This window comes from Anabrus simplex, chromosome 1, assembly GCF_040414725.1.
Source record: "Anabrus simplex isolate iqAnaSimp1 chromosome 1, ASM4041472v1, whole genome shotgun sequence".
In the NCBI taxonomy this organism is placed as follows: Eukaryota; Metazoa; Arthropoda; class Insecta; order Orthoptera; family Tettigoniidae; genus Anabrus; species Anabrus simplex.
Genome location: NC_090265.1, coordinates 1,514,041,432 through 1,514,058,561, shown reverse-complemented (window position 1 = coordinate 1,514,058,561; position 17,130 = coordinate 1,514,041,432). Strand labels below are relative to the sequence as shown.

The window sequence follows — 17,130 nt, the reverse complement described above, 5'->3', positions numbered from 1 at the left end:
AGACTTATATGCACTCTCCTTTACATCCTTACTACAACCCCTAAACACCCTCATAACCATGTGTAGAGATCGGTACCCTTTATTTACAATCCCATTTATGTGCTTACCCCAGTGAAGATCTTTCCTTATATTAACACCTAGATACTTACAATGATCCCCAAATGGAACTTTCACCCCATCAACGCAGTAATTAAAACTGAGAGGACTTTTCCTATTTGTGAAACTCACAACCTGACTTTTAGCCCCGTTTATCAACATACCATTGCCTGCTGTCCATCTCACAACATTTTCTAGGTCACGTTGCAGTTGCTCACAATCTTGTAACTTATTTATCACTCTATAGAGAATAACATCATCCGCAAAAAGCCTTACCTCCGATTCCACTCCTTTACTCATATCATTTATATATATAAGAAAACATAAAGGTCCGATAAAGGTTCCTCGGACCATTTCCTGTTCTCATTGTAGTTGGTTTCTGTAAGGGGTGTTAGGTAGGGTCTGGTTATGATACTTGAACCGTAGTTGCTTCTGTTAATTATTATGACATGATTAATATTAAGTTCTGCCAGATCCTTCTCTACATGCTGGATCCACAGCGATCCAGTGGCTTTACCCTTACTGGATACTTCGAAGATCTTCTAGGACAGCCAGTGGGAATTCATTCTATACAGGTGTCCACAGAAAGTCAATCGTTTTCTTCTGATGGCTGCTATGAGGGTTTCTTCTTCTTCTTCTTCTTCTTCTCATTATTATTAGCATGATACTGCATAGGCTTTTGGGCTTATGCCGTGTCAAGAAAATCTCGAGTTCCGTTGGATAGGCGAGGTACTCCATGGAAACAGCTTGGCGAACGAAATGGGATTCGATGGGAGTAGTCGAGATTTCTTCTGATGACGCAGAGCACAGTTCTCTGCGAAACGTAAAGAATTTCACCTTATTTTCTTGACACGGTCTAAGCCAAAAAGCATATACAGTATCATGCCTATAAGTACGGGCGAGAAAGCATCTTTCTTTTTTTTGCTAATTGCTTTACGTCGCACCGACACAGATAGGTCTTATGGCGACGATGGGACAGGGAAGGGCTAGGAATGGGAAGGAAGCGGCCGTGGCCTTAATTAAGGTACAGCCCCAGCATTTGCCTGGTGTGAAAATGGGAAACCACGGAAAACCATTTTCAGGGCTGCCGACAGTGGGGTTCGAACCTACCATCTCCCGAATACTGGATACTGGCCGCACTAAGCAACTGCAGCTTTCGAGCTCGGTGAGAAAGCATCAATGGCATTATTATCATTAAATATGGTCTATACCATACATGGTAACACCTCTAAAATACATTGTTGTTATGCCTAAGCTATATTACTCATCAAACATTTCTAGTCAACCGGTGGTATGGATAATTTAAGAAAAAAATAGATATTTAGAGGTCAAGTAATTATACGTAGCTGTGTATATTGGCTGTCTGAAAAATAAACAACTGTTGTAGTCTTCTACAGATATGTCATTAACTTAAGGTCTCAGTCAATTTCGGATGTTAACAACGTGATAGGTGTATAATATTACGTTCAGTGTCCATACCGAGAGATCTGTAACCACGCCGTCTTCGGCACAAGTACTGACCACACTCACTGTCCCTGAACTTCACACATTTCACACAATGCGCTGTTTCTACAGGAATACGTCGTCCAACAAGTGATTTAGAAGTTTCCAGATACCGAAAAGACATTGAAAATTTAACATAGAAATTTTGCCCCTAAGTGTGATGGTTCGCGGTGCGAGTTACTGTAGTCACATGCTAGTTCGTGAACCATGGGCAACGGCTGAGTAGCCTAGTAGATGATCGTAAGAGTCCGGAAAACCGTTGCTATGGAATAGGAATGGGCACCTCAGGCATATTCTGAGTTATGGCCCTACTTGTGCTGGGGCGGCTTGAACTGTGCAATCCATCAGAGTCCTGACCCGTTAGAGGAGTGATCCTCACTGGGACAATGTATAAGTAGGGTAGCGTCCTGATTCACATAATTTTTCACCTTTCACCTTTCAAAACACGCCTCGGACCTATGGGAGAAACGGAAATTTGTTTGATAAGCGAGGTACTCCGTGGAAACAGCTTGGCGAACGAAATGGGATTCGATGGGATAGAAATTCAGTAGTAATGGGGGTAAATTCGATATTATTTGGGCTTATAGAACAAAGAAAGTAGAACTGGCTGTATCAGCAAAAACGATGCGTCTGGATGCATAATTAGTTAATGATATTCGGATAAGGGGAGATAACGACTAAAATACAGTAGATTATAAAGTGTTCTTGACGGGTGTTTGAAAAGGGAAGGACAGAGTGTGGTCTAAGACGTTTCATCAGGAATAATTCTGCACGCAACACAATTTGCATTAGGCACGTAAATGTGTGAATGACGTGGTTAGATTTGTCAGTTGGAGCAATTAGGACGAGAATTATCTCATTCTCTTCATCATGTGGGGCTGGAGATGAGGAGGAAGTTGACAAGTTTTATGAAGCACTGAGTGGCGTCATAGTCAGGGTCAACAATAGCGAGGATAGGATAGTACTAATAGGCGAGTTCATTGAGAGAGTTGAAAATAGATAAGTAGGTGATGGGTAAATGTGGGGAAGATATGGAAGCGAAGAGGAATAGGCAGCGTTTACTGGAATTCTGCGCTAGTATGAGATTAGCAGTTACAAATACATTTTTCAAGCATAATGCTATTCACCACTGAACATGGGAGGGTAAGGGCACCACGTCCACAATAGACTGTATCATAACCGACTTCGAATTCAGGAGATATGTTAGGAAAGTGCGGGTATTCATATGATTTTTCGATGCTGCAGACCATTATCTGATCTGTAGTGAACAATGTGTCCCCGGGCCTAGAATGCAGTACAGTACCGGTCAAAAGTTTAGGACCACATGAAAAAATCATGAAGTTCCATCTACAACCTAAAATTTTGCTACTAGACCTCTGTATTTTTTTCCTGAGCTCTCGCATCTAATATGATATACGTCGCCTGATTTCAGTGATTTACGCCAAGTAGTGTATAAGTTATACATTTTTAACTGTTGGAAGGTCACGTCAGAAAGTCAACATTTTAGGAAATATTATGTACTATATACTCTAATCGGCTTCAAGTATCAGCAACAAGATTCTTTTATAGACTTAGCAATAGTTGGGGGTCATTTTAGTATAAATAGAAAAATTTAGAAAAAAAATGCGGCACCGACTTTTGTGCTTTTATTTTTTGTTTCAAATCAGCTCTAAAATGGTCAGTTTTTCGTTGTTCTTGTCATAGGTCTCAGTGTGAGCTATCGTCATCAGAAATGTGTTCTTGGTTGCCATCCACAAAGTGCAAATGGAACTAACAGGGCAGATAAGTTTCATGCCGATAGCTCGTCCTGAGACCTTGGGCCATACATGACAAAGGCAAAGAAAAATCAACCATTTTGGCCCTGGTTCGAAAAAAATTAAACATGCAAGAAAAAAAAGGTGCCGCATATTTTTGGAAGTTTTATATTTATACTAAAATGGCCCCCACATACCTCTAAGTCTACAAAAACTTCTTGGCGGTGATACTTGCAACCCATTAGAGTGTACAGTACATTATATGACCAAAATTTTTGATTGTTTGTTGTGACCGTCCAAGAGTTAAAAATTCATAACTTCCACATTATTTGGACTAACTCAATGAAATCAGGCGACATATATCCTATTATATGTTAGAGCTCAGAAAGAAAATTAAAGATATCTCGTGGCACAATTGTAGGTTCTAGATGACATTTCGTGATTTCTTTACGTGGTCCTAAACTTCTGACCGGTACTGTATGTAAAATCAGCCTGGAGACGAATAACGGTAGATAAGCTCCAGGATGAGAAATTAGATAGGAGTACCTGGATGTGATTAGTGAAAAGGTCCAAACAATAGGGAGTAAGCACGTTCAAGATATATAAGGAGAATGGGTGGCATACAAGAATGCTGCAGTAGAAACAGCAAGAGAATGCCAAGGAATAACTGTGTGCGAAGATGGGAAAAGTGAACAACTTGGTGGAAAGATGAACTGAGAGGAGCATGCAAACGTAAACATAGGGCGTATCAGAAATGGTTCCAAACCAGGAATGACACAGAAAACGAATGAAAAGAACAAAGCCAAACAAATAATTGTTGAATCTAAGAAGAAGTCTTGGGAAGATTTCAGTAATAACCTGGGATGTCTAGAAGCAGGGAAACCTTCATGGACAGTAATAAATAATCTTAGAAAGAGATGCAAAAAGAAATGAATGGTGTTTTGGGTAAATCAGGTGAACTCATAATAGATCCTAGGGAATCGCTGGACAGGTGGAAGGAATACTTGAAAATCTTCTCAACGTAAAAGGAAATAATTCTGTTGAAGTCGCAAACAAACCGAGTTCATGCGGGGAGGACAATGATGTTGCTGAAATTACGCTCGAGGAAGTGGAAAGGACGGTAAATACACATTGTCATACAAAAGCAGGAATAGATGAAATTAGACTTGATATGGTGAAATATAGTGGGAAGGCAGGGATGAAATCGCTTCAAAGTGTAATAAAATTAGCATAGAATATTAGTAAGGTACCTTCTGATTGGATTGGATGAAAGCAGCAATTGCACCTATCTATAAGCAAGGGAACAGGGAGGAGTGCAACAACTATCGAGGTATTTCATTGATCAGTGTACCAGGCATTTTGGAATGGAGGTTACTGTCAGTGGGTTGGATGAAAACCAGTGTGGTTTCAGACCACAAAGAGGCTGAAGGATCAGATTTTCAGTATGCGCCAGGTAACTGAAAAGTGCTAGGAGAGGAATAGACGGTTACGTTCATGTTTCGTAGATCTAGAGAAGGCATATGACAGGGTACGTTTCCACTTGCCTTCACACTTATTTTCACAGTTTCACACTTGAAGTGCTCCCTTACTGCTTGGAAGATTCCACTGATAAATGGTATAGAACAAAGAAGTTTGTAAACAAGATACAAGTTTACCAGTGAAGCCAACGGTTAAACGTTTACACTTTAAAGCCCACTCTGAAGCTCTTTTCTGATATTTATGATATCTTTCATTGTATCAGTAATATACATGGGCCAAAATGTTTGAGGATAAAGTTTCTTCATGAGCAATGTTCCTGTGAAATCAACCATAAGGGAGATACATCGAAACACGTTTAAGGCTCGCTCTGAAGTCACACTTCTGCTAAATGATTTTGAACAATTTATAGCTAAGATCCTACCACTCCCCTATCCTAAACTTAAATATCAAGTTTAATGAAAATGAGCCTATCGATTTTCCCGTGGTGCTGCAAGAAATAGACAGACGAACAAACAGAAAACAAGCTGAACCCGAAATTGGCTATTATTTGTACGGTTTGGCATAAAAAGCAAGTATCAAACAGATATGACAAAATACCAACAAAACTACTACATACTGTACGTATTGTAACTCTATTGTTAACGTATCCATAGATAATAGTTGTAAAAAGTGGTTGAATGTAAGAGAGGGCCAAGTGCTCTAACTGTGCGACTTGAAAGAAGCGATATACACAGGGGGTCCAAAAATGTACTCATTGTTAGCTAGTCCATATCTTCTGACGCATTTGATTTTCAGGTACAATTTTTGGCACTGAGTTAGAGAGAGCAAGAGTAATGTTATATGTTCTAAATGACCAGCAGCAGCTTCTAGACAACTACGGTGGCACCCAACTGCTGACCGAACAACAACTATCCGTGTATCTGGCGTAATGACAGCTCATGGCGCTACGATGTGAATGGTTTGAGTAATGGTTCGCGAGGATGAGGAATTTGCTCGAAACTTTTTGAGGTCTGACAAGGAGCAATTCAAAGTTAACTATACTGACCACCACAATTCTGTCTACTGGTCTTCTGTAAATCCTCAGTTTAGTGTGGAGAAATCGCAGCGTCATGTGCTACCATTACGCCAGATACATGGACGGCTGTAATTCGCTCTGCATATCTGTGTCATCGGCGGTGTTTAGAACCTGCTGGTAGTCGTCTCAAACACACTCTCTCTCAGTGCCAAAAATTGTACCTGCAAGTCAAATCTGTCAGATGATATGAACTATCAAACAGTGAGTACGATTTTTTGACCCCTCTCTGCATAAAGTTACATACTAATGTACGGTTAAGGCAGTTATGCTTTCCAGATTCCTATCCTTACTTAAAGATGCAGTTCTGTAATGATTTACTGTACTTTGCTCCCTTCATCTATATAGAAATTGTGTACTTCATTTTATTCAATGTCTTATCTGCACGTTTCTACTTGCCTTCACACTTATTTTCACAGTTTCACAGTTGAAATGCTCCCTTACCGTTTGGGAGATTCCACTGATAGACGTTCAATGACTTACATACCATATTTGTATTCTAAAAGGACAAGGATACTTTTTCAGTATTATCAAACCGTTCCCCACGGCTTGTTTGATATATTTACATTAGGCCTATACATGAAAATAAAAGTAAAAAATAGAGCGTTTTGGAAAGGTGTGGCAATCCACCTGAGGATGCCACTGCCATACTGGGGAAAAACGCTGGTAATTTCATGTTTGAAAACGCCTAAGGAGCTTGAACGAAAGTTTTACCTACCTCCCTCTATATTTATTGCATTTGAGTAATGGGATATTGAATGTGCCCAGTGATATTCGTTCATTCACAATATCGCCCAGATGTAATGGCATATTTAAGGACGATGATTTACTATTTTATAAGAAAAAGTGCAAATCTTATTGGAGGGAGACGAATTTTCTTTTGCTAATGCTTCAACTTCGCACTAACATATCGAAGGTTTTCGGCGATGGAAGGATGTGAAACGGCTAGGATTGGGAAGGTACCAGTCGTGATCTTAATTAAGGTACAGACCCAGGATTTACCTGGCCTGAAAGTGGAAAACTAAGGAAAACCGATGGTGGGATTCGAACCCAGCATATTCCGAACGCAAGTTTAGAGCTACGTGACCGTAACCGCCCGGCCAACTCGCTCGGTGGACACGAAAATAAAACACACTTAAACTCACGGAAAATTAATAATACGGGGGTTTAATAGAAATTACAGATGACTTAGTCAAATAAGATAGTAGATTCAAAGTTGCTCTTGTTGTTGCTGGCGATAATGTAGTTCATGATTCACTTTAACAGTCTGGGACATTTTTGTACAGTAGGCCTCTTTTCCTATTTCTGTGTGGAATCAATTAAAAAAAAATTTCTTATTCGTCTGATCAGGTGGGTTTGTGGGTACGAACTGTGATGCTTTTGTAGACTTGATGCTGTTTTACGACCAGTTACCCTTCCTGAAGCCAACCCCATGTGGAGGGATATATTCACTATTATGGCGGTTGGTAGTGTGATGTATATGCAAAGCGTGATTTGCTACAAACACAAACACCCACTACCCGATCCAGAGTAATTAACCAGACGCAGCTAAAATCTCCGAACACTTCCGTAATTGAACTCGGGAACGTTTGTACCGAAGACTACGACATTGACCATCCATCCAACGCCGGACTGTGTAGGAAATATCTAAAAATATTGATAATTAAGAAAACATTGTATTATTAGACTAATTATAATATTGAATCGGAATTAATGACCTTCATCTTCAGATAAGTATAGATCATTAATTCTTTCTTTCTTTCTTTCTTTCTTTCTTTCTTTTATCATGACAGGACTTAAGAAACATCAAGATTCGAAGATTTTACATCTAAATTTCAACACTGAGAGCTGCAATACGGAGCTATTCTTGCTCCAGGCTATTCCACAATCACTTCACAAGAAATAAATAAATAAATAAAAACTTACTCATTGCAGCCTAGTGGAATGCACTGCTCTAATTATAGTGAATATCATGTATGTTTCAGTAGTTATAAAACTATGGTAGTCTAATACTATTTTACTATCATGTTTGGCTACTACCTACTTGCCTAAAGCAGTGACTACGGTACTGATGATTTGAATGTTGGTAATAACATTCCCAGAAGGATGCAAATTTACGTCTAGTGAACAAAAGTGAGAGGGCGCATAGGACTACGTGGAATTTGAAGAACATCCCATTTTGAAACTCATGCCTATTTTCTGGGAGTCGGGCTAGCTTTCAGAGCCTAAGGTGGAGAGTTCGATTCCGAATCGGTCCAGTAGTACTTGAACGTTCTCAAATAAGCAAACCTTGCTTCGGTCAATTTACCAACACATGAAAACTTTCCTGAAGGACAAAATTCAGGCACTTCGACGTCTCCGAAAACCGTCAAAATAGTCAGAATGACGTAAAACCAATAACGTTATTGTCTTAACCGGGACGGAATTCCAGTGGCAATGCATCTACTTTTTGCGCCCAGTGATGATGATTCCACCATTAGTGAACCCAATGAGAATGGAGAAGGAAAGTGACCTCCCGTATAAGTTCTGGTATAAGTGAAGGTAAATAATTCAACTAGCTCTGAGCCAAGTCACATTTTCTCCTAATGAATTTATCTAGTACTCATTCCGAGTGAAGCTCAGGGTCATGTGCCTCTCCTAAAACGAAAATCTCATTCCTGATAGGGAATCGAACGCAAGTCCTTCCAGGTGAACGGAGCACTACTTTTCCGCCTCAGCCAGGCTGTCTTTGAACTCAGTGTCACTAGATAACGTATTCTGACAATATCTACACTTCAATTCGCATCCTTTTTATTGTATGTGTCATGAATATATGAACTCGTTTCTACTGTTATAACTTCTACTAGACCATCACGAGTTCACTTTCCTACGCTCGATCGAAGGAGCGGCATCACATCAGGTACAATGCAATGTGAATGTCAAATATCGATTGTGGGAGGGAATGTCACCGGAACATACTGTAGTCTTGTGACACAATAACCTGTTTACATTTGTAATCATCGGCTGTTCTCCGGTATGTCGGACGTTGGCTGCCATACTGAAAATAAGGATGAAATAATTATCTCCTTTAAAAAAATAGTTTTACAATTCTTAAAACTACATTCACGTCAGTATCATATCCCCCGAATCGCGTCGCCCAGATAAGTGTTTCGAGGACCATGGTGTCAGAATCAAGCATAATGGCGCTTGCTGGTAATTGTGCCTGGATTTTGCCAATTCATTCCAAGATTTAGATAACGCTTCAGTTGAGCTTTTCGTAAGGAAGCAAAAGGCGTTTTGGGTTCACCGGCAAGGACGTGTGTTCGATTTTCCACCACGGAGTCCAAAACATTAGAAACGAGATTTCCACTTTGGAGAGGCACATGGCCAGAGGTTCAAACAACCAACACCAAAACTGCGTAGCTGGTAAATTCTTGATGATAAAGGCAGATGGCTATACAGCTAGCCTCTCTATTCGACTTAGGACTGTGGTTGTGGATAGTCGACGCCTTTACCTTCCAGTCCTCCAAGGTTCTTCATGCCTTGTACGGAGTTTGACTTTTCTACATTATGCAGATACAGTATACTTGTCCGTACACTTTTTCACCAATGTCATCTCAGTATATACTACGAAGGCCCTTGGAGGAATGAAAATTAACATTCGTAACCTCGGTACTGAATGGGATAATGCGGTTAGCTCTATTAACCTATTACGCATTTATAGTGTAGGCTGAATAAACCCCAGTGCAATGTGCCTTTCCGTAAGTCTAAGCCTCATTCTGAATTTTTGACTTCCTAATTGGCAATCGAGTCTTTGTACTATCGACTGTTAAATTTGAAATCTTCAGTAACAGGTTCATTAGGCTTATGATTAACTGTTATATATTATTACATTTGCGGTATAGATTTCTCGTGGTCATTACCACGGTTTTCTTACTGTACATAAGGAATCTATTTATGTTATTTGTACTCGTGTGTGTATTCGTGTAGACGTAGAACGAATCTCCACTTGTTGTGAGCTGAACAACAAAACTTTATTATATAATAAAGAAGGTCGCTGGAATTGGAACTCACTACCATGGTTAACATTTAAACGGTTAAGTCCACATGGGTATGTTAATTGTGATGTCCATGAACTTTATATTGTTAATTTATGCACCCACTACATTAAGGATCAGTCTTTCAATTGCCATCATTTAGTGAACGAACGAGTATAACGCGCCATACGTCAGCCACGCAAGTCCTCTGATTCAAATGACTATCAGTGTTCAGCGACTTAAACCTTTATATAAATGGTCATAAGTTACATAAAATTACACCTATTATCCGGTCAGTTCAGATTTTGTTTTACTAAAATGAAATTTTCTCAAGATAATATCAAAGATGAACCATAATCTTCAGTAGGAGACATTCAGAAATGTATGAAGTACTCTTGGCACTGTCATTGTCTTCTCGCTAAGGTGACCACGGTTTGAATCCCGGCCAATGAATCTGGGAATTTTGAAATAAAAATTGACAAATTTTTGGTGTAGTTTCTGACGTAAACTGGAAGTCCCGTGGCCATGATCGCAATATCAACATTCACCTAAAACAACAAGGTTTAAGCTTTTACAAAGTCAGTGTGTAGGATACTGCGTTCCAAGCCACTCACTGACACCGTATGTACTCATGTACCCTGATTTGGTAATGCCATGGAATTAAATGTAGTGCTTTATCATTTTCTATTGTGTGGATATCGTTTTATGCACAAAACAATTTCAACTGGTTAATGGTAAGGATATTGCTGCTTGGCCGAGGCGATAAAGGCGGGCTCACAATTCACCCGGAAAGACATGGATTCGATTCCTCGTCAGGAATTCGAAAAAATTAAGAATGAGATTTCTGCTTCCGGAGATGCACACGGCCCTGAGGTTCACTCAGCCTTTACCAAAACTGAGTAGCAGGTTGAGGGATAGGCGGCCCGGTGTAGAGCTAACCACTCTACCACACCAAGTACCGAAGTAACGGATAATGGTAGCCTACTGTATACCTTTCACCTATCCAGGGATCTTCATGGCCTGTACGGAGATAACTTTGCGTTTGTAGTGTTCAGGATAGCAAATACTCTGATGATGTTTTAACGTACGTACATATACTTTAAATTACATCCAGCACGCTCACATAGTTACCTAGTTCAAGTTCTGGGACAACATTCCGGGACTGTCTTTACTCTTCTTCTTCTTCTTCTTCTGCTAATTCCTAGTCTTTATCCAATTTATCTTCGGGTTGGTACTTTATGTGGACTTAGCCAAGTTTTACGGCCAGATGCCTTTCTTGACTCCAACTCTACGTGCAGGGATTTATTCACTGTTATTTCTGTGGTGGTTTGTAGTGTGATTTGTAAGTAAACGAGGTGTATTGAGAAAAACATAAACACCGATCTAAATAAATTAACCAGACAAAGTTAAAATCTCTTGATTATCCGGGAATTGAACCTGGAGCCCTCTGAACTTGAGTCTAGTACGCTATTAAACCAAGCAGCCGAACTCCGGATTTGTCTTTCTAAATTATAATGAAGCATGTTGAAAAATACACCAAAATGATTGCTAAATTACTTCCAGAGAAATAATTTATGACTTGTTTGAGGAGATGAAATGAGTGTACTTAGCCTCAGGAAACACTATTAACAAGAGTAGTGGTGGTGATGTTTGTGATTATTGTTTTAAGGAGAAGTATAGCTAGGAAACCATCTCCTCTTAACACTAACTGGAGAAGAAAGTGGAAGAGTGAAATCCACGAAGAGTGGGATTTGGGGTAAACTAAAAGAGACGACCTTGAAATACATGAAATTGAGGACTCCAGTCCCCAAGGTACTACAGCCCTAGTTCCATCGGTGTGGGAAGAGAACACAAGTTTGCCAAAGGAGGTCAGGCAGGAGATATGAAATTGAGAGCCTGACACCTGAAAGTGGAAACAATGTTAAAACTCAGCTACAGGTTCTATGGTTACCAGTCTGTGCTCCCAAGTTGCGTGAACCACAGGAGTCATACCTTTCCGTCGCCTCTTGCGCCAAGAAAGAGTTACCACGGATACACAGTATTCTATGCCTCCAACCACGTGGAAAACTGACAAAAGACGGAGCTAAAATCTTAACGCCATTCATAATGGAAACCTGTACCTTTTACCCCCACCTGTAGGTAAACTTCATGGATAATGCAGGAGTGGCACCTAAATAGCCGTCCTCGGCCACTTTCTTCGGATTCCTGGCCATCAGTTAAGTAAAATCCTATTCTTTAAACGGATAGCATAAATCAAGCCCGGTTTTAGAATACACACTGAGTAGAGGGAACTGGTGCGGGGATGTCCTTAGCTCCTTACAACAAGAAGTCTTCGTATATGTCTCGATATTTATCCTAGGATGTTGTCCGATATCCATAGTTCCATATAGTTCATAGCGGAACCGTTCAGGAATAAGTGCACCGGGTGGCCCAGATATGCACTGCGCAGTATGATGGGTTGCCGCATCTCACAGGAGCTCAGTCCTCAGTATGTTGGGTTGCTGCACACAGCAGGCGCATTCGTATGGAAGTGAATGAAAACGGTATGTATGAATACTGATGCACGTTTCATCACAAGAAATGTGAAAAATAGCTCTCTCTTTCATACACAATTCTACTCTTCTCATTGTTCTCTCCCTTACACTTGTTAACATTCCCAGTACGATATTTACCATTGCTGTAGGAGCCCTCTTTGCAAGGAGTGTTTGCATAAATTTGGTTCCACAAATAGTCCTATAAAATTCCATGTGCGATAAATTATTGAATAGCAAGCCTCCAGATATAAAGAGTACCTTCTATATCAGAAAACAATATCCCTCATCTTACGTGAGATCTTATATTTGATCTGTTGCGCTGTCTTGCGCTGAGACCCGGATGTTAACCAATAGTGATATTAATAGGCTAGAAGCCTTTGAGATGTGGTGCTGGCGTCGGCTGCAACGGATAAGTTAGGTGGAGATGATGACCAACACTGAGGTATTTAACGTTGTCCAAGGAAAGAGGCAGCTGTTGAGTCAGATTAGGAAGAGTCAACATTCTCGGATGGGACATAGGCTTCAAAATAGGAATGTGTTTATGGAAATTTTGAAAGACCAATGAAGACATTCAAGATGACATTTCTTGTGAACTCAGGATTCAGGAGCTTTTCAGACACAAAACGTACTGCACAGGATCAATCTAGTTGGAGAAGACTCATCACAGGGGCAAACCATTCATTAGACTGAATTACTCAAAGAAGAATCTGGTAAAACAAAACAGCACGAAATGCTACTTTTTCAAATTTACGACATAATCGACGTGAACAAAATGTATTCTAAGGTGTTTGCTCCACTTGGTAAGCATGGTCTCTAGCCTCAGGCTTTAACATTATGTATTCCCAATGCAAATGCCACAGCTCTTGTAATTGTGTTATGTTCTACAGAAAAAGCTTAATGAAGCATACCACTGTCGATGGACTCCAATACAAAAGTCTAAATTTGTAAATGTCTCCATTATTATATTTCTTACGATACAACGTTTTCAGACATAAACAATTAGATATTGGATTCTCCATCACACTTGTTATGTCCACCTTTTAGGTAGAACTAATATTTCCGCAAATATTTCGAAGTTGGTGAAGAATGAAATAATGAAAATATCTTCGTTATTATTCGGTAAAACAGATGAAATATGATAGTTAGGCAATTGTAGTTTCCAAAACTTTTATTATTTACAATTTTATTATATTGATAACAGTAACGAAGTAATTTGACATTTACTGTCTCGGGACACTCAATATTGCTACACACTGTAGACTTATCACTTAATGTACAGCCTAGCGACATGCCGGTCTCCACGAAAAATACTGGGTTTCGGTAACTTATGTTCCATTGTTTTCCCGTGTTGTCGGAACAAACAAACAAACAAACAAACAAACAAACAAACAAACAAACAAACAAACAAACAAACAAACAAACAAACAAACAAACAAACAAACAAACAAACAAACAAACAAACAAACAAACAAACAAACAAACAAACAAACAAACTTTAACAAGCAAACAAACAAACAAACAGACAGAAGATTGAACTGAACGTCTTCGAACTTTCTCTATGTTAATTGTTGATATTTGATTTTGAAAATAGTTTTTGTATTCCGCTTCCTTCAAACAAAGGCCACCAAAGACAAAGCATGCCAAACAAAAACAATACAAATATTAATAAGAAATTATGCTCTGGCAGTCTACTTATACTAAATAAACAATAACATTTCAATAAGCGTTCCATAAGTATTTGGTTACATAGAATATAAATGATTTTTCATGGTGAGAATGGTGAGGGCAATAGCAGTCCTAAAGGCGTTACCTAAGAGGCATTTCTCTCACCATTAAACCTATCACTTGTGTGGACTTGGGGTAATAATTCTCTTCCAAATAGTAACGGATGGAGAGCTGGTAGATTCTGCATTTTTCTCCATGAACATCTTGGGCTCCGATCCTAGTCTTCACTTCTTACGGTGGGTTCGATAAAGTCGGAGGATGTCTGGCCAGAGAGAAAGGCTAGCAGTTTAAGACATGATCCATCGAAAGTTAAACCCTTGACGGGTAATACAAATGAATATTAATTAACACATGTTTTTATTTACTGCCTTTATTTAGTTTAAATCATTTTAAAATTCATCATAATTCCCCCATTTTCAGAAAATCATTTTATTAATTTCTGTTTTATGTAACTTTGATTTGTTTTACGTTATTAGTTAGTTTATGCATTTACGTTCAGTAATGGACATGTATAGATATCGTTGGAGTTTCGAATAAGCGTGAAAACTCAAATATCAGAAGTACACTGTACTCGGAAAATAAAGCAACTTTCTACAAATCTTATCTCATGTGAAACCTTCACCCCTGACGAATGACGGGCAATTACATCTAATCTGGAATGGGTTCACGATAGCATTATTATTAAAGTAGATATACGTTTATATTTCAGTCAGTTTGGTGAAGTGCATAATTGCAAACATACAGTGCGAGTTTCATTTATTCGTGTGTGTTTCATTTCAAAAAACAAAGACAATGCCATCTGACGTTGCTCATTTAGGAATGTTATTTCTGAATCCGGTTCCAGAATATCAGTGGATTACATGAATAGCATATTGTCCTAATAATGATGACATTTTCAGCTCAGCTATTTTGGTTTTAAGAACAAGTACTGAAATATTATTGTATGAGGTATATATGTATCTATTTATTATCATTATCAGGCACCTTAGATGGTTGTTCAACGTTGAAGCCTTCGATTCAGACGGTCCCGTGTTCGATTCTCAACCAGGCTGGGAATTTTAATTGCACATGTTTAATTACTCTGGCTGGGGACTGTGTGTGCGTGTTTCTCTCAATACATTTCTCTTCATTACACAAATACACTACCAACTACCGCAGAATACATCCCTTCACATAGAGTAGCGTTAGGAAGGGCATCCCGCAGTACAACAGGGCCAAGTCAAATTGTTCGACATCGGAATCCCACCGAGGTGTCGCGAAAGTGGCATTATTATTATTATTATTATTATTATTATTATTATTATTATTATTATTATTATTATTATTATCATTATTATTATTATTTGATCATTTGTTTATACTCAATAATTGTATTCACTCTATTGCAAATTAAAGGTAGTGTGTACAACGTACATATTTACGACTTTTAGTCAATCTCGCTCATTTTAAGTCATGTTTCGGGGGTTTAAAATGCTATTCTTGACATTCAGTAGGTCATCGAAATTCGAGTCCTGTTCATAACATTATCATGGTGGTAATGTTCGTAGTTAAAGGAGAGAAGCTAGAATATTATCATGCTCTAGTGTACTCTGCCCCGGTGGTAAACATGTTTTATGTTGAAATTCCTAATTGTAACCTATATCTCTGAAACATGTCCTATGTTTTTAATAATTTAGCAATAAAATAAGGACGAGATCCTAATTTTGTAATTGCTTGTAAAGTATTGAATAGGTGGAAATCAAACTTTTATTGTTCTACTTTACCTATATCTCCTCCAGATGTAAAAGAGGTTTGTTTTCCGTTTACTTTCTGTTAATGGTATTAACAGTCAACTTCTACAAATGTTCAAGTGAACGAGATGGTTCTTCAATTTATTCGTAACGTAAGAGAGAAAATGGTATATGTTCATGTAATTTTCTTTAATACTCTCAACTAATACCTCTAAATGAGTAGAGAGATAGTTCTACATTTATTTGATGTGTTCAGAAGACTAGAATTTATTTTAGAACCTTCCCAACATTATAAAGAAGAACATATATTTTATTTCAGTTAAAGCACTTATTTGATACCTTGCAGCTCACTATATCTGAGATCTTAAAAGTTAGAGATGGTATTTCTGCTCTTCCTTTACGCTAGAGAAAATAGGTATATATCTATGTTGCACCTAAAAGGCGAAAGTATGTCGTTCTCTCTTTTCATTATGTGTCCATAGGGCAAGAGGGTATTTCAAATGGGCCGATGACCTTAGATATTAGGCCCCTCTAAACAACAAGCATCATCATCATCATCACCATCATCATGATCATCATCAGATATTTCAAATACATCCTAGTATGAGAGAGAAAGGGGATATTCAGTTGTATTGAGGTGTTCTTGACTGACGGAGATATTAATTTGCAAGGGATATAGAGTGATTATTATTAATAATAATAATAATAATAATATATTATACTTCTTTTTTATAGACTATTATGACTTTCAGTCTTCAGTCCGAAAGCCTCAGTGAATTAACTATTCACCTCAGTAATTCTTCACTTCAAACTAACTCAGTGACCTCGTTATGTCCCATGCCCACCATTAAACCATTAAAAACTGAGTCTAACCATCGTTGCCATGGTACCGTTTACTCCTCTTACCCTCTGTGCCCGAGTCCATTACTATCCTGGGTAACCTACCCTTCCCTATTTACCTCACATGTCCTCACTACCGAAGCCGATTTTTACGTACAACTTCATCCATCCAGTTTATTCCTAACTTAGTCTATCTTCTCATCGGAATAACATCCCACCGTTGTTCCCACTTGCTTGCACTAGAATCATCCTGTTTAATTTAATGTCCATTAAGTCCATCTTACTGCATGAATAACATATTCTGCGTCCAACACTCTCAATTTTCTTCTTATTCTTAATTTTCTATCTGTTTAACGTCACTCCAGCTCAGACAGGTTTTCG

General features: G+C 38.7%; 1 protein-coding gene across 1 annotated transcript in view; it reads left to right on the top strand.

Annotated features, from left to right (window-relative positions):
* LOC136861604 (uncharacterized) overlaps positions 1–17,130 on the top strand; it is an 86,652-nt gene that overhangs the window by 6,674 nt on the left and 62,848 nt on the right. The window contains exon 2 of the mRNA XM_068226165.1: positions 5,628–5,757. Coding sequence (XP_068082266.1) covers positions 5,628–5,757 — 130 coding nt within the window. The remainder of the gene's footprint in view (positions 1–5,627; positions 5,758–17,130) is intronic.